The sequence below is a fragment of the Spermophilus citellus genome (assembly GCF_964194105.1).
Source record: "Spermophilus citellus genome assembly, chromosome: 3".
NCBI classification, from domain to species: Eukaryota; Metazoa; Chordata; class Mammalia; order Rodentia; family Sciuridae; genus Spermophilus; species Spermophilus citellus.
This window is the reverse complement of record NC_138184.1, coordinates 4,520,576-4,547,598: the sequence shown is the minus strand read 5'-3', so window position 1 is coordinate 4,547,598 and position 27,023 is coordinate 4,520,576. Positions and strand designations below refer to the sequence as shown.

The 27,023-nt window shown below is 48.6% G+C and overlaps 1 protein-coding gene across 3 annotated transcripts in view; it reads left to right on the top strand.

The window, feature by feature from the left end:
- The window catches only part of INSR (insulin receptor), a 124,280-nt gene that overhangs the window by 59,619 nt on the left and 37,638 nt on the right, over window positions 1–27,023 (top strand). For all 3 annotated transcript variants that reach the window (XM_081286201.1, XM_081286202.1, XM_081286203.1), the window contains exons 3-5: window positions 19,765–20,086; window positions 25,087–25,235; window positions 26,475–26,619. In XM_081286201.1, coding sequence (XP_081142327.1) covers window positions 19,765–20,086; window positions 25,087–25,235; window positions 26,475–26,619 — 616 coding nt within the window. The remainder of the gene's footprint in view (window positions 1–19,764; window positions 20,087–25,086; window positions 25,236–26,474; window positions 26,620–27,023) is intronic.

Genomic DNA, 27,023 nt, shown 5'->3' with positions numbered 1-27,023 from the left:
AACCTCAGCACAGCTTGGACAGGTGCACGGGGGCAGTGGGTGCCACGCATGTGCCCTTTGGGAGCTGAGCTGGGGTCTCGGGGCTTGGGGTTCTGGGGATGACTAGAAACTGCACTGACTCCAGGAAGCCTGGGACGAGCCCCTGAAGCTACAAATCAGTCGGGTGGACAGGTGGTCCTCCAGGTGAGCTCTGCTGTTTCTGCTCCATGTGCTTTCATGATTTCCCCCCTGTCTTTGCCCAGGGTCTGAGGTGTTGGTTTTCACCCAAGGTGATTCTGCAGATGTCTGGGACATTTTTAGTTGTCACAACTAAGGGATTTTACTGGCACATAGTGGGTGAGGACGGGGATGCTGCTGCGCACCCTACAGAGTCCAGGACAGTTATCACCACTGAGATAATCTGATCCTAAACGTCCACTGTGCTGAGGTCAAGAAATGCACCCGAAAGACAACAGGGATGCTGGAGTTGGCCATCCCAGATGGTTACTGCCAAGAAGTGACATGGGAACCTGCACAGAGCTACCAGGTGTGGCGCTGGATAAAGGGAGAAGCTGGGGTGGGGGGGGGGGGTGGGGGTGCTTCAGATAAACCGAAATCTCCTCCAGAGTTCCTCGAGGCGGGGGAAGTGTGTGCTGCCTCTTGCCCAGGGCATCTCCCTGGATAAGCTTTGTGGATTGTTCCAGATCCAGTCAATGAGGACAGCTTCCTACTCAGCAGCGCTGGCCCCGTGGCTGGCTGGCCGGCCGTGGGAGAGCAGGCACCTGCTTCTCTTTACGCTGACCCCGGGGAAGTGTGGCTGTGCATGTTTTGGTTTGTGAGGGGTCACTCAACTGGGCACTTGGCTTTTGTTGTTGGTCGATTTAATTTGTTATTCATAATGAAATCCGGAACTCACCTGGCTCAGAAGCCCCGGGTCATTGAGAACGTTGGCTGGAATGCATGTCTGGCTCCCTTGGAAAAGCCCGGGATGGAATGAAATCTTTACCTGGAACAGAAGTGCTGGCCGCTGGAGGAGAGGGTCACCTCCTGAAGACCAAAGTCAGCTGCCTGCTCCGTAAACCAAGAAGCCTATCCCAAGGGGATGTCCCCGCCCCCTGCCACCCCAGAATTGCCTGGTTATATCAGGAACAGTCCAACCAATGTCCCTGGAAAGGCGCTTTAGCCACGGTTTAAGGAAGTGTCACAAAATTCACTAGCACTTTAGTACTGTATCTGTTCTTTTTTTGGTGCTGGGATCCAATCCAGGGCCTTGTGCATGTTCAGCATATGCTCTGCCGAGAAGCTACATCCCCATCCTAATGTTGTATTTTTAAAACTCAAAGTGAGTGCCAGAACACCCATGATGAACAAAATTCTGATATTTTATGCATCATAGTTTTTTTGGCCTGGATTGTGTTTTTTTTTTTTTTTTTTTTTAATGTTACACAGAAATAGTTTGGATGACTGACAGGCGCTGCCTTAGATGTGCCCGGGGCAAGTGCCTCCTCCCTCCTCCCTCCTCCTCAGACCATTTGGCAGGTAAGGAAACTGAGGACCAGAGTTAAAGTTCCCCTCCAGTGGTCAGTGGTAGAGCTGAGACTTGAACCCAAATAGTTAAAACGCAGCATTCACACTTTCCTGGCTCTTAGGTTGTTGCTGATTTCCTAAATCTGTGTTCCAAGGGGCTGAGTTTCTCCTATTCATCTATTTATGGAAGGGAAATGGCCCTGTTTCCTTCTGGCTTTTAAGTTTTTAAATTAAATGACAATAAGATCAGAACTTGGTTATTCAAACTGTCAGATTTCTACCCACCAGTGTCTGCCACTGTTTTTAAAATTAAACATTGTTTTTCCTATTATGATAGAATACATGTCACACGAGTCCTACTGTATGAGCCCTCTTAAATCAGACAGTTGAATGGCTGAAGCACGTCACATCTCTGTGCAGCTGTCACCACCACCATTTCTAGAACTTTCTCATCTCTCCAAACTGAAGCTCTGTCCCCATCAACACTGACTCCTGTCCCCTCCCAGCCTGGCTCCCGTCATGCTGCTTCCTGTCTCTGTGGATCTGAGACTCTGGTGGCCTCCTGAGTGGGTACTGCACTATGTTGTGTCTGGCTCATGTCACTGTGCAGTGTCCTAGGGTCCATCCGTGTTGCGGCGTGTGTCAGACCCTCTCCCTGTCTGAACACTGCGTTGTGCATATGCCACACTGTTGCCATTCATCCTAACCTTTTGAACAAGGGGCATATAAATGCAAGGGTCAAAAACATTTATGAAGAACAAGGAAAAATATAAAAGGCCCTTTCCTGCCAGTCGCCCACCCTCAGAGGCCCCCGGCCTTGTAGATTCTCTAGTCACAGGGAAACCTTGTGCACGAACACATTCAGATGCCACACACACCTGTGTGCTTCCTTTTTAGCACAAGTGTGCTTTCCTCACGCCTCTGTTCTTTGACTTCTAACCCTCTGTAGTACTTCCTGGACATGATTGTGAATCCCATTTTTATTTATGGCCATGTCCACTTGTGATCGTCGAATTATCTGTAGTCCTCAATCGGTGTATGTCTCCAGCCCTTTGTTGTTATAGACTGCAGAGCAATGACAGGCCTCTGCTGGAGGCCACAGCACTCTGGCTTTGGGGTGATTACCCTGCGTGGTGCGCATGTCTAAGACCTTGCCCTTTATGGTGGAGTGGGGCAGATGAAGCAGGATTCGGGGGCGGGGGGGGGGGCACGGTCTGTATTTTTAACCTGTGTGCTTTCAAGTTATTTTTATCCTCAAACCCATGTGGCTCTCCAATAGAGTTAAACACAACTTTTATGGCGTGGGTTTCCAGGTTTGCTTACCTGTAGGGGCGGAAGCTGGAGGTTTCAAGTAAATGTGGGGCTTACGCACAGGCTGCTTGGGGCCGGGGGCATTACGTGTTCACTGGTCTCTGCAAGACTGCCTGGAGGACTGGTGCCTTCCTTAACACGGCCCATGGGTTGATCGCCAGGCGCCTGCTCCGAGCCTTAGGTGTGGGCTGCACTTGGTCATCCTCTGTTTTCAAGGTCAAGGGGTCTTATGTTTAGGACTATTATGTATTTCTCAACCATTTAACCTGTGCAAAAACTCTGCTACTGTTTCTATTGGATTCCTGTCTTTTTAAGTCATTAATGATGCACTGGGGTGCTGTGTGCTAATCCGTTTTTCCCATAAGGAGGTGATTTGTAGGAACACGTGTCCCCTGTGGCAAAATGGACTGTACTTCATCTCCTCAATTGTAGCGGGGGCTGGTGCCTGGGATCACCGGTGGCCCCGCCCCTGCCCCCCACGCTCAGTGACTGGTCCCAGGCTTTGGGCTGGCAGCACTCTCAGCCTAGGTGAGGATGTCACTGACGGCAGGAGCCACTGTTTGTACCATCTGGCCTTGTCCTGGGCTTTGGGGTCTGGAGGTGAGTAAAAGCCACGGGCTGCCTGCATACTCCCGAGGGCGTGTGGCACCCAGTGAACACATCTGCAAGCAGCTGACAAAATCGCGTCAGGTGTCCTCCAAGTCCACGGAGGAACTTTGTCAGGATGACGGGCTGAGGCGGGAGGTGAGGGCTGCCTCCGGAGAGGGTGCTTGGGGAGCAAGACCTGCAGGACGAAGGGGAAGCCACTGTGTGAGGAGCTGTGGGCAGAGTGACTTCATGTGCTGAGGTGGAGACGCAGGCCTGGTGACTTTAAGGAACACATTTTACCATCCAGGTGTTTTACGCACAGAGTTTAGGAAAGCTGGTGGCCACAATTATTGCTGCCGTCCACAATCCTCTGTCTTACACGGCCCCTAGAAACAGGTCCTGCAGATCTTAGCTGCAGTTCACTTAAACTCGTCTGCAGCGCTGGGGAGCGCAGGTTGGTGCCGTGAGATGGTGATGGAGCGACATTACCTAGCTCAGGGAGGTTTCGGCAATGCTAGTTCCCATTCCCTTCGGGTGTGGAGGTGACGAGGAATCGCGGCTCACCGGCTCACTGCGTCTTGGAGATGGGAAGGGCCTCTGACCTGATGGAGAGCCACCACCTCCTGTGGGACCCCTCGACAGTCCTACAAAGTAGGTGTCTAGTGCTTCTCCGTTCGTAGAAAGGCTCAGAGAAAATGGAGAACTTTGGTCAAAGCGTCCCAGCTTCAGGCAGAGTCCACCTTGGATGTGATTCTCCTGCCTTAGTCTCTCACCAGGGGCCCTCGTGGAGTACCACGTGGGATGGAGGAGGGCCAGGCCTCCTGTGCTCATCTGACTGGCTTCTCTTAGTTTTAGCCACTCCCTCCTCTGGGGCTCTCCTGGGGGGGGTGGGGTCCCTGGCTGTGAACCAGGACTTATCTTGGCCCCTCCCACCCGTTTCCATGGATCCCTGCTGCTGATTTCTCACAAGCTTGAGAATTGTTCTCTGAAGCTGGTCAAGGTTATTGCACTCCTTGTGTGCGCGTTAGACCGTTTTTCTGAACTGGATATTACTGTTTAATTTTCCAATGATTTTTTTTTTTTGGGGGGAGGAGTTGCTAAGGAAAGCGCAGTGAGTTTATCTCTGCATCCTGTGGGACTCTGTGAATAATGGGCACCCGGGGCTCGGGAGGGCCGAGGAAATGGGTAGGAAGGAAATTTGGAGGGGGGATTTCAGTGCGAGAAGCCAGGAGAGCCTTTGATCTTTGGACTTCAAAGGAGAAAACTCAAGGTGAAGTGGAAGCGGGGTGAGGAGTCTGCCCAGGAAGGCCGAGCTGGCAGTTCCTCCTGGCAGCCACTTAAGGGTTGCGTGGCACAAGATCAGTGGCACCTCAGAGGGTGGACACGTTGTAGTTGACAGAAGCTTTATTTCTCTGAGAATTTCCTGCTGTCCAGCTTCCTTAAGCCTGACTGGCTTCTCTGTGTGTGTGAACTTAGCTACACCTTCTCTCTGTGAACTTGGTACACCTCTGTGAACTTAGTTACACCTGTGTGTGTGTGAGTGTGTATGAGAACTTAGCTATACCTCTTTATGTGAACTTGACTACACCTGTGTGTGATCTTGGCTATGCCTTCTGTGTGTGTGTGTGTGTGTAAACTTTGCTACACCTTCTGAGTGTGAAATTGGCTACACCTTCTGTGTGTGTGTGTGTGAACTTGGCTACACCTTCTGTGTGTGCGTGTGTGTATGAGAACTTGGCTATACCTTCTGAATGTGTGAACTTGGCAACACCGTCTCTGTGCATGTGAACTTGGCTACGCCTCCCACTTTGGTGTTCACTCATTTCAGTTTGAGCCCAGATTCACTCGAGGAGGCTCACGTTCCCAACTTTTCAAGCATCCCATAATCACAGGCCTCCGGGAAGAGCCTGCTCAATCGCCCTCAAATTATGGTTTTCTTAGGAGGCTATTAAATCCTGATTTCTGAGAGGAAAATTGGACATTTTGTGTTTTCCCTTTCAAGCCTGAGTGTTCTGCTACTGTGGGCGAGCCCTTCCAGAAATTTCCAAGTGGTTTCAAAGGGCATGTAGGTGTCTCTGGGAATTGTGGTTATTTTACGACATGGTATTAGGGCTTCAGAAAAGAGCATGCTGCCTGTTTTATTTAGATCTTTGATGGCTCTTTGGGCTGTTACTTTTGGGGGAAGAGATGAGTGGAAGATTAGTGGGAACATGGAGGGATTGCGGGTTGATATCTGAATGAACATGCAGAGATGCCTGGCTATGACCTGTCTGGTCCTGATAGTGGGTCCTGCGGGGCACAGACAGTTGGGGTCACTTCCATGCCTGGCACAGGTCCAGTATGTTTGTATTTGCTGAATTGAATGGAGTCCAGTGTGGGGATGGATTGCCAGCTTTGGTTACCAGTTCAGGGCACCAGAAATACCAATTGGGCTGTATCCTGTACATGGATAATTTAGGAGTGACCCACAAAAGTGGGAAGGGACATGCTTTCCCCAAGAAAGCCTCAAGCAAAAGACTAAAGATGCTTGGTGTGGGCCTGAAATCTGGGCATCTAGTCCATCCAGCTGCTTCTGCCCCAAGGGATATGGGAGGTGGTTAGCACTACTCTGTAGAAGAATCCAGGCCGAGAGATGCTGGGTAGGATGAGTGTCCTGCTTCAGTGCATCCCAAAACTCGCATCAGTCCAACACAACTACAGTTCTTCTGTGCACACAGGAAAACTGAGGCACAGAGAACAGCCCTGTGACCTGGAAGTACAAGTATCTGCTCCCTGCCCAGGTTTGCTTACTCCATTATTCCTGGTACCCCACACTCTGGTGATTCAAGCTGTGGGCTCCAGGTCTGACAGAGCTTTAGGAGAGCCGTGGAGGTAGAATTTCCCCGATCTGTCCTCTGGTTCCCACCCCGGCCTGCTGCTGAGAGTCTGAGAGGTTGACTAACCGACCCTTCGCTTGTTTAGATAGCAAAGACAGCGGGGAAGGCAAAGGTAAAATAGAGGCTCAGCCACAACATTGACATTTATCTCTCCTCACTGTTGAATGCAAGAAAGTAACATTTTGGTTTTGATAGAGGAACTTTCTGAGGAAATTAACAACCCAGGCTTAGATCAGGGTTACAACTTGTCACTCAACTTTCTTGGACATGCTGCACCTGTTTCTCTGTCTCCCTTCCAGGCTGGGGAACAGTTGCAGTCACCAGCTTGTATCTGGAACCTGCCACTTGGTAGCTTAGATGTGTTGATTCAATCCACTGGATGATGTTCAGTAATGGGAACAGCAACTGCACGTGTTCTGCTGCCTATTAAACTTTTTAATTATGAAACTGAGATTGCGTTAGACAGCCTATCTGTAAAGGTGAGAAGGGTTTCCAGGGCAGGTCCGCAGTGCAGAGAGAAACCTGCCTGTGAATAAATATCCACAGGAAGGTTACGGTGTGGTTGTTGCTGATCTTGGTTTGGAAACACAATATCTCTGTGGTTGTAGTATTCATGTGAAAGAATGCGCTTTTTGTCAATACACTTCCTTTTCATGAGACAACCTCGGTTGTGCGTTGAAACGCGCTCCCTCTTTCTTAGCCAATATCCAGCATCCAGTCTGATGCGGGGCATCTGCATGCTTTGTTTTCCTTTTTGCAATCTCTTTTGTGCACAGGGCCTCTCAGCAGTGTAAGCAGAAGTGGAGCCAGGAAGTTTCAGGTGTAAGAGCTGCTTGCTCAGGTAGACAGAGCTGTGGAGTGGATCTGAGTAACTGGAGAAGTCTGAGATCCAGAGGCAAAGGGGCAAACGCATTCTTTTCTCTAGTTGAAACTAACATGGCCAGGAAATGGTCACCCCCCACCCCCGCAATCAAAGAATGTCATCATTTTCTAATATGTTTGAAGTGTACACACAGGAAATGCCCCCAGGAACCGAGGCCCAAAGCTCCTGACATGGAGATGCACAAGAACCTCTTCTACGGTTCAGGCCACCTGAAATATCAATTGGGCTGATATTTCATGTTGGCCTTAAGAGCCAACTCAACCAGGAAATAAGCCAAAAAAACCCATCTTCCTTTTGTCACCCTAGAATGTGAAATAGGTGAACCATACCTAACAATAGGTATATTTTCATTGTGACTTAGGCTTCTTTTTCTTGGTGTCTCTTCAGAAATTCAGTACATTCCAATGTTTATTTTTGCTCTTGAGCTGAGGGAACTTTCTCCATTCCTGTCCACAAACCCTAGCCTCTGCCAGCTTGTGCACATGGCAGCCCTGGAACACGGTGTCCGTTGACGTATATATCTGAGACTACCGCGTACTTATTATAGGAAAGCCATCAGTCATGTGAGTGGCACTTCTCATGGTCGTGATTGTCCCCATGGAAACTCTTACATAGACCCTGCACAGGGACCGATTTCACACTTATTCTCCGATCCTACTTCCCTGTTCCCATGGAGGCTGCTGTTCTCTCCTTCTCACCACAAGGAAGTTGTTAAACCTAATTCCAACAAGGACACAGAAAACTTCAACATGGAGCTAAACACAGAGAAAGAGAAGCCAAGAAGTCAAGGCACAAGGCGTCATCAGGGAAAAAAAGAACTTGCCACGTTTGAAGAGGCATCAACTACAACAGAAGCACACTTCAGAGAGTGGTTGGAAATGCAAAGGGAGAAAAGGAGGAGAACTTGGGGAGACCCCAGCACATCCTTGATCATGTAGGTTAAACTCAATTAACAGGGAGTTTGAATAATAAGGTCAATAAGATTGTGGTGAACAGATATGGACTGAACTCTGCCACAAGCAAATAATATACATTTTAAAGTGCTCTTGGAATATTTAGAAAAAATAATCATCTGTTAAATTAAAAAAAACAAAACCAAAAATCCAATACATTCCAAAAAACAGACCCTGTACTGGTCCTAATCTTTGGCTGCCACTAAGCATAATTAGAAATTTAAAAGCTTAACCAAACTAGCATGCAAGACTTCTGCATACTGCTTGATCATTTAAAACAAAAGTGACAACTCAAAATCTTTCGATCAAGGGGGAATCACAGTACTAGAAACGTAGATTATTCTAAAACAAAGTATGAATGAGAGGACGAGTGCAGAGTTTTAAACGATTATATAGAGATCACAAAACTGAGACAATGAGTAATGAAACCAACCTATAGAGGAGGAAGGAAAAAATAAATTAGCTGTGTTCCCTCGGCCATACTAGCCAAGATTCCGGTCCTTGTTGGCCACATATGGCTAATGACTACTAAATTAGACAATCAAATGGTGTGAGAAAAAGGGGGGTTGAGGATGGAGAGAAAGTATATGTAAAATTAAGAATAAAATTAAGAATGAAAACAGATGCGATTTAAAATCCACTAAAAAAATCATAATCTAAGCTTTGCTAATTTTGGAAACTTACCAAAATAACTTCACATATGGACCTAAGTGCTAGTTTTATTTAGATTGTTTCCAGCTGTAAGAAACGGAGATACTGAATTTGCCCCTAAAAACAGCCCTGCCTGTATCTCATCCCTTGCCCTCTCTTCATCCTTAACTTCTAAACAGCCTGTAAAATGTATATTGGGATCAAATAGAAGAAAACAGAGAGGCAGCAACTTTAAAAGTCATTCCTATAGTTGATTGCCTAAAATGTGTATTATATATACAAAGGAGGAGAAACTTCAAGTCTGTGCAAAACAACCCTGGGGACTTAAATCTTCGCAAGAGTGACTTTTCAGAGCAGGCCAGGATGGCTTAATTGTGACTTGGCAACCACAAACATGCAGTCAGTTTTGTGTAGATAACTGGCTCTCCAGCCCTGATGACCTGGACTCCACTTCTTTCCCCTCCTGGGTTGTGTTCAGTGCCCAAGGTAAAAGCCTGGGTGTCATCCTGCTGATGAGTCCTGACCCTTTGCGAAGCCAGCCTCTTCCCCTCTGTCCCCTGATGTCTGTCTTCTCTATTCACAAGAGTCAGAAAACCTGCCCCAGATGTAGATGTGCTGGTGTCCTTCCTGCTTGAAGTTGTTCTTTGTGCCACCCCCACCCTAGGAGGAACCAAAGTCCAAGCCCCTGGGCTCCCCACCTTTCCTCTGGCCTGATCTTCCCTCTCTGCTGCTGCTGTACTTTGCCCTTCATCAACTGTCTGTGGGTCCCTGTTTGCAGCCCCCGGGATTCACATGTCTACCTATAGTGTTCTCTCCTGCAGGGATAAAACTGAGGTCACTTAATCCTCCTGTTTCTCCCCCCTCTGATTTAGCATGCACCTACTGTATGCATGACTCTGGGATGCAGTAACCACCAAAAGACAAAAGTTCTTCCTTTATGTAGAGCTTATGTGTCTGTGTATCCTGAGGGCAGGGACAGGGTCTCCATCCATTTTTGCATTCTGGGTGCCTAGATGAGGCCACTGGAGGGGGACTAGGATGAAGAGCTGAATGTAATTCACTGCATCTCTCCGGGAGAACAGGATTTGAGTTGTGGCTGGGCTGGAGTCCATAAGTAGCCATTCTGTGCCTGTTCCACCTTCTCTAATGGGGATGGTGGTTTGAATAACGGAGTTAGTGAGATCTTATTAAACGACAAGGGTTGACCATCGTTTGCTGCAAAAGGACTGCACATTTTAAAGTGTGTATACGAATGATTGAGGAGGACGTTACATGAGAAGGCCCGTGTGCTGCCTCGGATACTGGAATTTCGAATACATAGAGAATGCATTTGACATCTTCAAATGTAGAGGACACTGGCCGGAGGCTTCCCTAAAACGTGGCCTGTAAACTTAAAAACGTATGAGTATGATCCTTGACTTTGTGGGTGTGCTGTCCAGGAGTCCAGAAAAGCAGACCTTCCCCTTCCCATCCCCGCCCCAGTGGGGGATTTTGCTGTGTGGTCCTGCCCCTCTAGGGGCCTCTCCCCAGTGAGGCCTAGGGCCAGAGCGTCCCTCAAGCCGTCCCACACGCTGCCACGCGGTGACCTGATCTCCTCCCGGGCACACGCCCAGCGCCACGCGCAGCCGAAACCGCTCGGGTGGGGGTGTGATGCACACTGGCCGTGTAGTTTTCTTTAGCTGTTTTCAAAGTACCATGCGTCGCGGTCTGCACCCAGGAGAGGCCCTGGCGGGGCGCGAGGCCCTGGGAGGACCCGCTGTGGCCGCACTGCCCCATTGAGCGCGGGTCTGGCAGCGCAGCCCGGGGGCGGGGCCAGCGCCCTGCAGCACGCCCGCCCATTGGCTGAGCGCGAGGGCGGCGCTGCGGCGGCGGCTGCGCTCCGGCCTGGAATTCACCGAAAGGAACGGAGCGCCGCAGGCTTCGTAGTGCGCGGACGCCCCGGCTTCAGGGGGAGGGGCGTCACGCCGCCTGGGCCCGCCTCCCGCGGCCCAATGGCCAGGAATCGGCCAATCCCGAGGCTGCCCTAGCGGGAGGCCCGCCCGCCCCCTCCCAGGCCTCTGTCCGCGCCGAGTGTCTCCCGAGAGGTCCGCAGCTGCCTCCGGCCCGCCCCCGTGGCCCCACACCCACACGCCCACCCGGACAAACACTGGACCCGTCTTGGGGCAGGAGGCCCCTCTCTGGGATCCCGCTCCCTCCTTTTCCTGTCCCTAGGCGCAGCGTATTTCTAGAAAGAGCTGCTCGGCTCGTATTGGGCCTCTCTGTCCCTCTGTCTCTCTCTCTCTGTCTCTGTCTCTGTCTCTGTCTCTCTGTCTCTCTCACACACGTACGCACGCGAACCGACCAATCTGGAGGCCGCCCTCGCGGGGAGGGTCCCTGGACTCCGCGCCTTTCTAGGCTTCTGCGCGCGCCGTATTTCTCCGAAGAGCTCAACGGCTAAATTCCAAAGGTTTTCCCTCGTGCTGGGGCCGTATTGTCAGGGAAGGAAAAGGGGCGCCTTCCTGCCTCAGGGACACGCGCTCCTGCGGTTGAGCTCCCGACCACCCAGTTGTCGAAAGCCCCGGCCCTGCCCCCACTTGCCATTAAATGATTTACTAGATTCCGAGGGGAGGAATTTGGCTCCAGGGACTGGAACCTCTGAGGTCAGGGTCCGGCCAGCGTGGGAGAGAAAGGCTTATGAATGGAAACAAAGTATATTGCTTTAAGGAGTCTATAAAATTCACACTCAGAGACCTGGGACCCGTTGTGAATGTGCCTGTGGGCTTGATGCAACTTGCGGTTTGGAAATTTCTGGAAAGCAGTGATGTTTGAAATAATAGATTTTGAGGTTTTTTGTTGTTGTTTTGTTTTAATTGAAGCAACAGGCCTTGGAAAGAAATGTAACAAAATGTTATCGTCCTTTGTCACACTATGGAAACATTTAAACACTTACCAGTGGCTTTGTCTTCTGTTTCACCCTCAGGGTGGTGGGGGGAGTTAAAGCACTGCATTTCTGTGCCCAAGTTATTTATCATGTAGCCTGCATCTATTGCTCTTAACACTTAAGTTTTTAACCTTTTGACAAGCTGGTCCCTTTTTATTTTGATGTAGTTTGAAAAGAAACAAAAGTTCTATGCATTGCACCTGGATTTAATTGTTTACATTTTGCCCTATTCATGTTATTTCTGTATTTATGCGTGCTCCTAACATGCATTATTTTTCAGAAACAGTGGAGAGGTCACTTAATCCTCCTGCAATTATGCTCCTTCCTTAATTCTTTAGCAGGTTTCCCCCAAACAAGAAAATTCCCTTACACAGTGGCAGTACAGTAATCAAAATCAGGAAATTAACACCCACACAATATTTTAATCCAGTCTCAGGTAAATCTCATCAGTGGTCCCTATATTGTCCTTCATTGAAAACGGTAATGCCCCCCCTCCAAGTCTCAGCCTGGGGTCACATTTTGCATTTAGTTGCTATTCTAATCTGTTTTAGTCTATAGAATTCCTTGGTGGGGTTTTTTTTTTTTTTTTTTTTTTTTTTTTTTGGTCTTTTGTGACTCTGACAGTGTTGAAGAGCTCGGGCCAGTTACTTTATAGAATGTTCTTAAATTAGATTATTTGGAAAGAAGACGTGACCATTCTGCCCATATCCGGAAGCATGTGTTGATTTACCCTCTGTTATTGGCAATGCTATTTGAAACATCTGTGACTGGAATCCCTCAGAAGAAATATACCTTACAGCTCAGCAAGACAGACACTTGCATTTTACCTGAAAGAAAACTAATGTGCAAGTTGAACCCTTGCTGTCTTCCACTCTGATTTTTATTTTCTCTGTCCCCCTCCCAATACCCTCTCCCCCAACCCCCCATGGAATCTGGGAGATGTGGGAGCATTGTTAGGCTGAATTTGTTGAGGTCAGGGGTGTCAATTCTGAGTCACCTGTGTTTGCTTATGCAATACCACGCAGCTTTCCTATTTTCCACAAATATCTATGACAGTATCTATCACACTGGGGTATTTAAAAAAAGAAAGATGAAATGCCAACAGTTTATTGAGGAGTCTGTAAAAGAAGAAAGCATTTATTCAAATGGACCTACACCTGTGCACCTGTGATTTTTTTGGTAATAAAACAAAAATGATTTTCCACATTTTTCTGCATTATAGTTGTACACAGCAGAGGGATTCATTACATATTCACACATGCACACAATGTAACAGGATAATTTTGCCAACATTGTTCCCCCATTTTTCCCCTTTCCCTCTTTCTCCTCCTGGTCTCTTTCTTCTACTTAACTGATGTCCTTTTGATTTTCATGGATCACCCCACCCCCACATTTCTTTTCCTTTTTCTTTAATTTTCACGGGAGAACATACGACCCTTGACTTTGAGTTTGGCTTATTTCACTTAGCACAATGCTCTGAAGTCTGTTTCCCTGCAGATGACATCATTTCATTCTTTATGGATGAATAAAACACTATTGTGTGCATACATCGTATTTTCATTACCTATTCATCCATTGCCAGACACCTAGACTGGTTCCATAGTCTGGCTGTTGTGAATTGTGCTGCTATAAACATGGATATGAATATTATTACTGTAGTGTGCTGACTTTAATTCTTTAGGATAAATAACCAAGGAGTGGTATAGCTGGGTCATGTGTTGTTTCCATGCTTAGTCTTTTGAAAAACCTCTACACTGATTGGCACTGTTTTCATAACTTCTTTATAATCCCACCGACAGTCTGTTTTCCTTTTTTTTCCATATCCCCTCCAGCATTACTTTTTGTGTTCAAAACTGCCCTTCTGACTAGAGTGAGATGAAATCTCAGGGTAGTTTGTATTTGCATTCCTAACTGCTAAAGAGACTGACCATTTTTTTTCATATTTGTTGACCATTCATATACTTTTTTGCAGAGTGTCTATTTAGTTCATTTGCCCATTTATTAATTGGGTTATTTTGGATTTTTTTGTGTTTAAGTTTCTTATATGCTCTGTATATTAATCTTCTGTCAGAAGACTAGCAAAGATTCTTTCCCATTCTGGGGGTTGTCTCTTCACATTCTTAACAACTCTGCACAGCAAAGGAAGTGATTTTCATTTGATGCCACCCCATGTATTAACTCTTGGCATTATTTCCCGAGCTTCAGGGGTCATATTGAGAAAGTTGTTGTCTGTACCTGTGTGCCACCCTATGTTTCTTCCAGGAGTTGCAGTTTCTGGTCTGATTCCTAGGTCTTTGATCCATTTTGAGTTTTGCGCAGGGTGAGAGATAACTATCTAGGCAAGAGAAGGGAATAATAGGGATAAAAAAGCTTTTTTAAAAAGGAAGAAAAATTATTATCTGCAGCTGATATGATCCTATACTTACAAAATCAAACAAACAAAAACAAACTCCACCAGGAGACTTCTAGAGGTCAGAAACAAATCAGCAAAGTGGCTGGTTATTGAATCAACATACAAAAATCAAATTACTCAAAATTTAAGATAGTTAGGAATCAATCTAACCAAGAAAGTGGAAGACCTGTACAACGAGAGCGTTGAAGAAACAAGAAAACACAAGAACATGGAGAGACCTCCCACGTTCATGGATAGGCAGAACTGATGTTAAAATGGCCATATTACCAGAGCAACCTACAAGGCAATTTCCATCAAAATGCCAATGACATTCTTCGCAGAACTAGAAAAAAGTCTTAAAATTCATTTTGAAGAAAAAAAGACCTAGAATAGCCAAAGCAATTTTAAGCCCCCCAAAATAATGCTGGAAGCATCACAATATCTGACTTCAAATTATACCACAGAGCTACCAAAACAAAACTGGTAGTGGCATAAAAGCAGATACACAGACCAGTGGTACAGAATAGAAGACGCACGGACTAACCCACACAGCTACAGTCATCTGATCCTCAACAAAGGTGCCAAAAATATACAGTGGAGAAAAGACAGTCTTTTTAATAATTGGTGCTGGGAACACTGGTTATCCATGTGTAGAAGAATGAGAAAAATGATCTTAAGACTGTACAGGTATTTGATTTCTCAACTATTCTTTTGCAGTTGCTGCTGGGATATTTCAGGGTAGAATCATGTCACTGATCAATAACATTTGCTTATTTGCCTAGGAGAGGCTTTTAAAACTAGATATGGGCAGGAGGATCACAAGTTCAAGGCTAGCCTGGGCAACTTGGCAAGACCCTGTCAAAAAAAAAAAAAAAAAAAATGGATAGTACACATACATAGTAAACAACAAATTGTGTGCATTTTTATGTTCCTTCTAAAAGGATACGTGAATCAAATATCCTTTTAAACTCATCTAAAAGTATAACTTACATGTAGTAAAATCCATCCATCTTAGTGTAAAGTTCTGTGAATTTTTAAGGTACATAAAAACATAAAAATTATGCACATTAATATCACCACCTAATCTATGGATACCTGTATGCATTGGATAGTGTTTAAATCAGGGTAAACATATTTATCTCCCTGGGCCGAGGGTTTAGCTCAGGTAGAGCACTTGCCTGGCACGCACGTGGCCCTCAGCTCATCCCCAGCACTGCTAGCCAAACAAATGGAAGAACCATATTTATCTTCTTGAACGTTAGACATTTCTTTATGGTAAAAACTTTCTAAATCTGTTTTTCCCATGCTTTGAGATGTATAGTGCATGGTATTTGTATTCACCCCACCGTGCACCAGCACCTGGGGCCTCTCGATCCTCCTCCTCCCTTCCCTCCTGGCTTGCTTGCTTCTTTTCCTTCACTCTCTGGAGCTGGGGATGGAGACGGGGCCTCGTGTGCGGTGCGTAAGTGCTCTGCACTGAGCCACACCCCTGCCCTCCCACTCTAGTGCCACTCATCAGCCTCTCTCCCCCTCCCCTCCAGGTACATAGGTAACGATAAGCACCATCAAGGTGGGGAACAGAGCTGGGCATGATGGCGCACGCCTGTAATCCCAGCAGCTCCGGAGGCTGAGACAGGAGGATGGCGAGTTCAAAACCAGCCTCGGCAATGGCAAGGTGCGAAGCAACTCAGTGAGACCCTGTCTCTAAATACAAAATAGGGCTGGGATGTGGCTCAGTAGTTGGATACCCTGAGCTCAATCCCTAGTACCGTCCCCCTCCAAAGAAAAAGATAGGGAACGGCCCCCACTCCAAAGTCCTGTGCCCTTCCCAGCGGCCCCAGGTGGTCCCTTGGCAGCCTGTTGTCACTGTGGTCTTGCTCTTTCCAGGATGTCCTGTAAGTGGAATTGCATGGTGCACCGTCTGAGGCTGAAACGTCTGGCTGGCCGCTGGCTTTGCTGGCCAGTGTTGGAAGCCCTTCCTCGTATTGTCCGGGCTGGAAGGCTTGTGTGTTTGGGAAGTCGTTTTATTAGGGCTTTGATGATGACTCTTATGAATGAAAGGGCCAGCCCTCCATACAGCCCCAGCCCAGGAAATGGCTCTTTCCTGCTCTTACATGTGCCCTGCCAGAGCCGGTCTCTGTGACCCTAGATCATTGTCTGCTTTATATATTGCTTCCTCCAATTGAGTCTCGGCCCTCAGATCACCCAGACAGATCAGTATTAGTGACACTGATAATGACGACAATGATGATCATGCGGTTGGCTTTCCACAGCCTCACGTCCCACATCTTCGCGTTCAACTGTGGGTCAGAACTAGCCAGGAAAAAAAAAAAGCACCTGTCCTGCAGACATTTTTTTCGGTATTCCCCAAACAGTACAGCAAAGCAACTATTCACATAGCATGTAAGTGGTGCTAGGTATTATAATGTATCTGGAGAGGGTTTAAAGTCCACAGTAGCATGTATGTAAGTTCTATGTGAATACTACACCGTTTCGCAGACAGACATGAACATCCACTAATTTAGGTATTTGCAGGTATTCTTGGAATTTTGGTGCTTTTCAAAGATCATCCCATTGAATTCTTGCAACAATCTTAACAGCACATAGGAGATGCTTATCCCATTTTATTATGGACGAGGAAATTAAGACTGCCATTGGTGCACCGAGGAAATCTTCCTGGTATGCCAGTTAGGGGGCATGGTGCCCGGTCTCTAAAGCTGAATGCATTGGATGCCTGTGGCTCCTCTGTCCGTGGATCCTGCAGGAGGCCACAGTCCCTGGTCATTTTTCCCACCCAGGCATATCGGATGCAGAGCCAAAGTTGGAGAGTCCATCACGGGTCCTGCTACTTATCTGCTGGACCTGTCTTCTCGCCTCTGTGGAAAGGAGATAATGCTACTTACCTGACTCGGGTCTGTATGGCCTTAAACACTTCAGACACTCATAGGTCTCCTCCCCCAGACCTGCTCTTATTGGAGGTGTTGCAATCTTTCGGGATTCATCTAAAGCAGAATATGCACTTAGGCAGCTACATTCAGGACTTGTGGGGTGTGTGGGTCTCCTCTTGGGCATTCTTAGATGAATTCTTGAGCCACTGACTAAGAATTGGAGTCTCCCCCAAAGTCCTTCCTTTGTACCTCCCCCTCATTGGGCAAGTGTCTCTCCTGAGCTCCTGCTGGATACCTATTTTAGGAGTGGGTGCAGTAACCCTGTCCCCTAGGAATCCCCTCTAGACAAATAGTTGAAAAATGATCTTGGATTTTTTTTAAGAGTGATAAATGCTATATGGCAACTTTAATAAGATAATGTTTTGGAGCATGGTTTGAGAAGTAGAGGCAAATTTATTTGGAAGGATCTTTATAATGAGTTGGGACCTAAAGAATGAGAAGGGGATGGTCATGAAGGGACAATGGGTAGGATACTCCAGCCAGTTAGGATAGCAGATGCAAAGGCCCTGAGGTAGAACCAAGCCTGGGTGTGTCGGGCAGGAGGGAGCCAGCATACTGCTGCCCAGGGCTGGGAGGGCTCAGTGAGGCTAGCAGGGACTGGGCCCCATGGGGCATGTAGACATTGGCAAGGAGTTTATTTTGATTTTCTAAGGCTGCACTGTCTCATACAGGAGGTGGTAAATCACTGTGGCAATTAAAATTGGGGAAAAAATTAAATGAACTACAGTTAGAAGTTTAGCCCCTCGGGAGAAATTGGAACACTTGTGTACTGTTGACTGGAATACAAAGTGGTTCAGTCACTGGAAAACAGTAGGCGGTCATCAGGAGATGACTAGGATCAGCATTCGATCCTGAAACTCCACTTCCAGGTGCATTGCATGGAAGAGTCGAGGCAGGGGCTTGAGGAACCTTTGCACACCCGTCCGTGTTCATAGCAGCGTGGCTCACAGAAGCCAAAAGGCAAAAGCCAACGAAGTGGCCGTTCATGGATGAATGGATAAACCGACGCGGCTGTCCACACAATGGGCTGTCATTCAACTGCTGAAGGGAAGGAGGGCGCGGTGCCTGCTGCATCAGGGGTGAACCGTGGGGACATTTTGCTACGTGAAATCGGCTAGATTTCCACAAAGGAGTCCACCCTCAGGAGGTCCCTAGAGTCGGCAGATTCACACAGAAAGCGGAACTGTGGTGCCGGGCTGGGGGGTTTGACGGGCAGAGTTTCAGTTTCAGCTTGGGTGGGATGTGACAGTCCTGGAGGTGGGTAGTGGTGACCCCCACTGCACAGTGATGTCCTCAATGCCCCCCGACTGCAGACTTTAAACGGTCAAGATGCCAAATTTATGCCACGTGTATTTTAGCAATTTGCACTCGCTGCATCCATAGCACGGAGGGGCAGTGGCTGCTGTGCTGGTCAGCACAGATAAGGACCATTTCCATCATTCCTGACGGTTCAGCTGGACAGTGCCGCTCGGGGTGGAGGGACCTCAGGGATGCTCCTGTTCCCTGGGTCTGGCTGGTGGGAAAGTTCGTTGTAGTAACTACAGAGCCTGATTTTGGATGAATAACAGCCCCTGGCTTCCAAGCCATGTTTAGACGGTGCAGGGAGCATGGGAGGGCAACACCTTGGAGAAGAGGCCAGGCCTGTGGCCAAGGGCCGTCTGGCTTCTGTGAAGCTGTCGGGAGCCTGGGAAGGGGGTGCCCAGGACAGATGCCAAGGGGCTGAAGTTGAGAGGTAACCAGGCAGCCATGAGTAGAGGGGTCCTGGGAGAAAGGGCAGGTGTGACCAGCGGTGGAGGAAGCTGGGTGGAGGCCAGCCTTGGGTTCAGTAGCTTCCAACAAGAAGGTTCCTCCTGCCAGATCTGCAGACAGACTCCCCACTCCCCTGCAGGGCTTCTCCTTCCTATTGGATCATATCTCCCTTCCATCCTCCGTCCACCTGTTCACACGTTCCTGTGTTTAAGCAACATGCCTTCTTCAGCCGACTCTGTGCTTCCACAGATAGGGGCTGTGGGAATCCCCCAGCCCCCTGCAGGGGCTGCAGCAACAACATCAGCTTAAGCAAATGTTTGCAAAAGAAATTTTTTTGGGGGTGGGGCGCAGCACTTAACCCTGTGCCTTCAGTTTCCCCATCTGTGAAGTGGAAACATGAAGATAACCTATCCACTTCACAGTTGAGGTGAATCTGGCTCTCTAGAGCCAATGGTGGTATTCTCAGGAAATTTGCTAGCCATTTGTTAAGCCCAGGCATTATTAAAAATTGTATAAGACTATGATCAAATTATGTCCAACACCAGGTAATAAGTTCTCACACTTCCCACTTCCTAGTTCTGCATGTTTCTATTATTGGTGCCTTTGAGATTATTTGCTACTTTGTATCTTTGATAGATATAGATTGCACCTACAATTGGACATACTGTTTAATGGAATGCTACCATACACGTCTTGCCAACTCTTTTTGGTGGCTTCTTGTGGGTGACCTCAGTGGACCCTAGAAATTGGCAGATGTTTTTAAGTTGGGGGTCTCTCTGCCCCCTGCCCTGTGTGGTGTTGGTATTCCAGGCTCGGCGCTGGTTCTGAAGCTTCAGTGGGTTCATCAATAGGCCTGGCACGCGGCGGGAGTGTGGAACTGTGGCTGTTTTGTTATTTTGCTTGGCTCCCACTCCCGGGCCATAGCTGCTGCATGTGCAGACAAAGTGGGCACATCAGTGACCAGCTGTGCTCTCTCCCCCTCTCCAGTTTGCCCGACCATCTGTAAGTCGCACGGCTGTACCGCTGAAGGGCTCTGCTGCCACAGCGAATGCTTGGGCAACTGTTCTGAGCCCGACGATCCCACCAAGTGTGTTGCCTGCCGCAACTTCTACCTGGACGGCAGGTGCGTGGAGACCTGCCCGCCCCCCTACTATCACTTCCAGGACTGGCGCTGCGTGAACTTCAGCTTCTGCCAGGACCTGCACAACAGATGCAAGAACTCTCGGCGCCCGGGCTGCCACCAGTACGTCATCCACAACAACAAATGCATCCCCGAATGTCCTTCCGGCTACACCATGAACTCCAGCAAGTGAGTCCTTGGTGGGGTGGAGGGAGGAGGGCCCCGAGGGGAAGGAGCGTGGGCTGCTGATCATGCCCAACACTGTCAACCATGGGTAGAATTGGTGCTGATGGTTTGCCTGTTCACACTGTGTGCAAAACCAAAGCTGCTTGGCCCAGAGCAAGGTTGCTGCTGTGGAGTGCTCTGCCCAGGGATACGCTTGGGTCTCTAGGCGACATTTTGTCCCCTGTTTGGGTCCTGGGCTCTGGTGCAGGAGTGAGCAAGCATTTTTTCTAAAGGACTAGTATCTTTAGGTCTCACACCCTGTTCTTTCGCTAGCAGAGAACATGAGGGTAGATGTCCTTCCTTGCCCCTGGGACCCTCCAAGGTCCTCCCTGAGGTGGTTGCCTCCTTGTTAAGCCAAGGATGTGACTGAGGCTTTCCATGTCTTCCCTACGTGAAGCTAGACAGTGATGGTGTCAGCCCATAATGTCCCCAGGAGGAAGAGACCTGCTTTTGCTGCATGCCTGGGCCTTTGTCCTTGGAAGGACAGTGCAAACCATTTCCTACAGTTTGGGTGGGAAACAGCAGGGCTCTCTCTCTCTCTGGCCTCAAGCCAAATTTTCTACACATGCCATAGGTTTGTGATCGTGTCTTTAGTTTCTAAGAAGAGATTTCAATGTCTGGGGTCATAACCATGCTTTAAAAATCTGTTTCCTGGTTTTTGTGTTGAGGGTTTAAAAAAAAAAAAAAACTTCACCACAAAACAACAGAAAAACAAATCAGAAACAGACGCATGTCGGGTGGCCTCGGGCTGACCTGCTTACGTAAAAAATCTTACTCTTCAGACTTGAGAATTAGCCAAGCGAGAGTGTTCTGGTGGGAAATTTTATTTCCCTGAGTGGAGAGGGCAGGAAGGAAAACAATCTTTATTTCAGTTCTTATGAACCTTTCTTTAGTGTTTATGAAACTTGAAAGTACAACATGTTTTGTGTTATTCATTTTTGATTCATTAAAAAAAAAAGTCAAGTGGTCTTGTTGACTGAAAATAACCCTTTATGTCACCTTTGCTTGCTGGATGGAACTTATTTTTTCCTGGTCAGTTTAACAGTAAGGCTGGGAAAATGATCATATTCCTTTGGATTCATTTCTGCCCCCCCCCCCATTTGAATAGAGACAGGGTTTTAATGACTTAGGGGAGATATTTGTTTAAAAGACATCAGCTTTAAGCTGGGCACGGTGGTGCACGCCTGTAATCCCCATGGCTCGGGAGGCTGAGGCAGGAGTATCTTAAGTTCAAAGCCAACCTCAGCAAAAGCAAGGTGCTAAGCAACTCAGTGAGACCCTGTCTCTAAATAAAATACAGAGTAGGGCTGGGGATGAGGCTCAGTGGTTGAATGCCTCTGAATTCAATCCTTGGTACCCTCAGCCCCCAAAACTAAATAAAAGATAATTGGCTTTAAATACAAGGCATTTCCCCCTCACTGTATTGAAGGCCTGAGAAATACAGCAACTTCTTTTGATACTCTCATTGAAGGTATGTTAAAACTTAGAACAAACCCCAAGAAGCACCAGGGCGTGGCTCAGTGGTCAGCGCTGGCCTAGCAGGTGGGAGGCCCTGGGCTCTATCCTAGCACCACCCAGAAGAAGCAAACAAAAGCCACCTCTCTAAGAAACAGGCAGCACCTCCCCTGGGGAGGTGACAGCTGGGGCCAAGTGAGGGCTTCCCATAAAAGTACTGCGTCATTTTACTTTGTAGTTAAAAGCTTCAGAAATAATTTTTTTAAATTTTATTTTATGGAGGCCTTTTTGTAGTACTATTGTGTTTTCTAATGTGGTTTGATATCAAGGAGGACCAGATATGGTTTTTTTTTTTTTTTTTTTTCCCATTCTGGGTGGCTTATCTGGGATGCAGTTCTTGGTGTATTTGAAGCAGAGTTCTGGGAAGTCCCATCAATTGATCAAAATGCATCCCATCTGTGGTCACCCAGAGTGCCGGTGGATCAGCAGGGTGCGCCTTCCTGAGATAAGGGGAACCAGAAATTTGGTGTGTGTGGGTGTCTGTTGGGAAGAGGGGGAGTTACCCCCAATCCTCGACTGTCTCCCACCCCACTCGCCTCTGCTCATCAGATCCCTGCCCAACTCCATCCATGTCTGCACCAAACACCTTGAACGTCCTCTTTGGTCACCGTCCTGCTTCAGTTACACATTGTGGCCCAAGTAACCATTTTCCTTCTCTGCCGTGCTGGGGAAGGAACCCAGGACCTCGCACGTCCTAGGCCAGGGCTCTGCCACTGAGCTTCACCCACCCAGCCCTGCGGGAGCTCTAAACACCAGCCACCTGATCATGCCTGGAGGCCCCCAGGATCTCACCCCGCAGATGTGCACCTCCAAGGCCCCTCAGGTTCCCAGGGGCTCCATCCCTGCTGCCTCCCTCTTGCTGTAGCCTTGGGACTTCCCTCCAGCCTTTCGATTCCCCTTCTTTCCTCTGCCTCGGCACCAGCTACTCTCTCCTAGAATGCTTCGTCCCTCAGTCCCTGGATGAGGGACTCCTGTCCGTCCTGCAGGTTTTAACTTAGAAATCACCTGCATGGAGAATGAGTTGGTCCCTCAGTCCCTGGATGAGGGACTCCTGTCCATCCTGCAGGTCTGAAGTCACCTGCACAGAGGACACATCTCCTACTTGTGGCACCTGACTGCTGCTTAACTCGTTTCACAGCATGTTTCACTAGCTGATATTTCTGTTGTCCCCCTGGGTCATCAGCTTTGTGACATCCGTCAGCTTTTGCTGTGTAAGGAGTCACCCACGGTGCCTTGTGGTGTAAGCGACTCTGCGTTCTGAGGTTTTGTTTGTTGCCTGCAGCTCAGTTTGGCCAGGGCTGGTTGGTGGTGGCTGTATGGTTTAGGATCACTTCTCTCGGTCACCTGGGGCCTCTCAGTCACCTGGGGCCTCTCTCCATGAGATCTTTCACCCCAGTAGCCAAGAAAAACAGGCCCCAAACTCAAAGAGCTCTTCAAGCCTCCTCGTGCATCACATTTGCTAATATCTCAGTGGCCCCGGAGAGTCACACGGTCCAGCCAAGATTCCACAGGTGCAGAACAGCCCTTCCTGGTGGGAGAGGCCGCAAGAACAGCAAAGAACTCGTGGCCACTCGTCATTTCCCACTAAGATAGCAGGGAGCCGGGGTTGGCGACGGGCCAGAGAGTGAATATGTCCTCCACTGCAGTGACTCAGTGTGGGCTCCACAGTCAACAGCAGGCTGAGGAGCTTCCTAACCAAGGGGCGTGGCTGTGCTCAGTAGAATGGTATTTGAAAAAGCAGGTGGCCAGCTGGACCTGGCCTGCAGGCCATGGTTTGCCAGCCCTGGACTCAGATTCCTGCCTGTCGCATAGGTGTAGAGACAATGAAAGAACTCAAACATTTGGTCGCGGCTGTGTTTGCAGCCCAGCTGATCTGACCATCTGGGGCTACTGCACACAATGCGACATTGACCACCTGTGGTCAGCACCAGACTCCATGGGCTTAAGCCTCCATCCCCCACAAGGCGGCTGTTACTTCGGATACCAACTTTGTGTACTCGGGGGTCCTCAGAACACCCACACTGCTGACAACTAGCTGTAGGTTGGGGGTCTCTCACAAATGCTTTGGGTTTGGTGATTCATTAGCAGGACTCAGAGCTGACCTAAGCCCTCAGGTACAGTTGCACCACAAGGGACGCACAGGGCGAGGTCTGGGAGAGGCGGACGCAGGGCAACCCAACTTTTGCCCTGTGGACTTGGAGCCTGCCACCTTCTGGCACATCCATGTGACTGGCCACCATCCAGGGAACTCCACTCAGCTCTGATGCCTAGAATTTCTGCCGGGGATTCGGTCTGTAGGCATGATGAGGGAGGTGTTGGCCACACGACTGAACTTCACTTTCAACCCCTCCCTGGAGGTCGGGCCGCTGGAAGCTCCAACCCTCTACTCCTGGGGTTGGTGCGCCAGTGACCGGTTCCCACCTGAAGGTACCTAGGTGCTGCCACAAGTCCCCTTCACATTTCCAGCACTCCTGACAAAGACGTTCCTGTCCTTCAGGAAATCCCAGGAGTTCCCGAAGCTCTGTGCTGGGAACCTGGACAAAGATCACATGTCCAGTCCCCCCTCGGCATCCCTGGAGGATTGAGTCCAGAACCTTCTCAGATACCCAAATCTGTGACTGCTCAGGTCCCTTGTGTAAGACTGGGTACTACAAGATTAAGTGTCCTTGTCCAGCATGCTGGCAACGCAGTGTTTTGGATTTTTTTGCACATGTATGACAAGTTGCTACACTTCATTGATCATAACGAGCACAAAGCCTGTACACGTGCTATATAGATGCAGTTTTTTTTCTGAATAGTTTTTGTCTTTGGGTGGTTGAATCCATAGGAGTGAGACCCATGGATATGGAGGGAGAACTGTACTTTTTTTTTTTTCTTAAATACTAAAGTCTGAAGATCCGCATCCGTAGAGATGTGTAAATAATCACTTATTTGTGGATTTTTATTCTAGTAATATCAGAGCATAAATGACCATTTTTGTTTTCTGTGTTCTTTGTGCTCTATGTGGTCTCTTTATTTCACCCGTGAGGAAACAGACTTTGAGACTGTAACTTTGGGAACATGGTGGTTTTGTGTGACAGAACCCAAAACTTACACTGGCATAAGCAAGATTACAGGAGTTGATTGGTGCCTGTAGCCAGAAAGTGTCTCACTTTGGGTGGTGGTTTTTACCTGAGGATAATTGTTGCCCTCCCACCTGGGGACATTGTGGGTTGACACAGCTTGAGGAGGGGATGCTCTTGGCGTTGAATGAGTGGAGCCCAGAGATGCTGCTCAGAGCCTGTAATGCGCAGGACATCTGGCCTCAGTGCTTCTGCCGAGGTCAGGAGCGCTGCTTAGGGTAACCTCATAAGTGTGTCACTGGGTCCCTTTGGAGCCTGTGGTCTGCTGTGCCAGGTAGGGGGAGCCCTGTGTGCCCTGACCCCTCTTTCTCTCTGTTCCAACCTCAGCTTGATGTGTACCCCTTGCCTGGGCCCCTGTCCCAAGGTCTGTCACCTCCTAGAAGGCGAGAAGACCATCGACTCGGTGACGTCAGCCCAGGAGCTCCGAGGCTGCACCGTGGTCAACGGGAGCCTGATCATCAACATCCGCGGGGGCAGTGAGTGCTCTGGGGGTGGGCTGCTCCCTGTGAGCTGTGGAAGCAGCTCTGTTCCTAAGGTCATCTAGGAGCACCCTTCAGTGTCTGTCATCAGCAGTATTATGCCATTAGTTTGCCTCAAAATTCGAACAGCTCAGGGCCTGGCCCCATCTACTCTGAAATTCTCATCTTCCAATTAAGAGTTGGGGCATCAAGAATCTGTGTTTTTAACAAGTCTGCCTTATTGTAGCGAGCAGACCATGTTTCCAGAAACACTCTCATCCCCTGTGCGTTAATTTATCCAGAAAACACTGATTGAATAATCACAGCCAACAAGGCAAACGCTTGGCCAGGCTGGAATTAAAAGAATAAGCTCAGCTTTGGGGCCAGCAAAACAGGTAGAGGATGCAGTAAGAGATAGTAATTTTCTCCTATGAAGGGCCAGGTAGTGAAGATGGGGGTCCTTTAGCAGGCGAGGATTGATCAGCATGAGACTTTGAGACTGTAACTATTGGGAACATGGTGGTTTTGTGTGACAGAACCCAAAACTTAAATTGGCTTAAGCAAGATTAAAGGACTCCCATGAATACCCACATCCATAGATGCTCAAGTTCCTTGTTGGCACAGACCTTACACGCAGCCTCCCGTAGACTTTGAATCATGTCCAGAGGCTGGTCATACCTATATGATGTACATGCCATGAGGGTAGTTGGCGTGCTGTGTTGCCTATGGAGTAATGACAAGAACGACATCTCTACATGTTCAGTGTACACGAATTCCACCCCCCTCAACCCCCCGATTTTTCTGAGCTTCAGTTGCTTGAGCCCATGGATGCCAGGGGCTGACTGTATGTAGCTCTGTGGGCCTCATAATCTCCATCATAACATCCCGGCTCTGTGGTTTTAAGTGTGAAAACAGTCGTCCATGCAGGTTAACCAGTGGGCAGAGCTCTGTTCCAATAAATCTTTATCTATAAAACAGAGTGTCCTTTGCCAACCTCTGAAACAGAGAAGAAAGCAGGTTGCTATTTTAAGAAGTTTCTGGTCTAGGGAAGGAAGCTTAGAGAGGGTGGTGGGAGAAGCCAGGCAGATGCTGGGGTAATATTCCCAGGCATGAGGCTGGGGTATGCTTGGTTGATTGGGGAGCAGCAAGACGGGTTTGTGTGAACAAGTCTGGAGACCCCTGGGCAGTGGGCTGCTCTTAAGGGGAGATGAAAGGACTTCTACAGAGCTCACGGCACTCTCCCTCCCTTCCCCCCAGACAATCTGGCGGCTGAGCTGGAGGCCAACCTCGGCCTCATTGAAGAAATTTCAGGGTATCTCAAAATCCGCCGATCCTACGCTCTGGTGTCCCTCTCCTTCTTCCGGAAGTTGCGTCTGATTCGAGGAGAGACGCTGGAGATCGGGTAGGTGGGCCGCTTCTGGGTGCGGCCATCACGAACACCTTTGCGCTGAAGCTCTGGAGTTTCCTGTGGATGGTCCAGTGCCTCCCGGCTAGGCTTTCCCAGGCTGGAGCCCCGCTGTCCCGCGGAACCTAGTACAGGTCACACCCGGGACTTACATGTCCCAGTAGCTGCACTTTAAAAACTTGAAAAGAAACAGGTGAGATTAATTTTCCTACCCATTATATCCCAAAGGTTATTTCAACATGGAATTAATTTAAAAAGGAATTCTCCAGAAGAGGTTGGACACCTGTTTTCTTGTGCTGAGTCTTTGAGACGTGCTTTCCCCCTCCAGGACAGTTTGGGATGGCCCCCATCCAGGCGCTCAGTAGCCACGTGACACAGGCTGATGGCTTCTGAGTTACAGT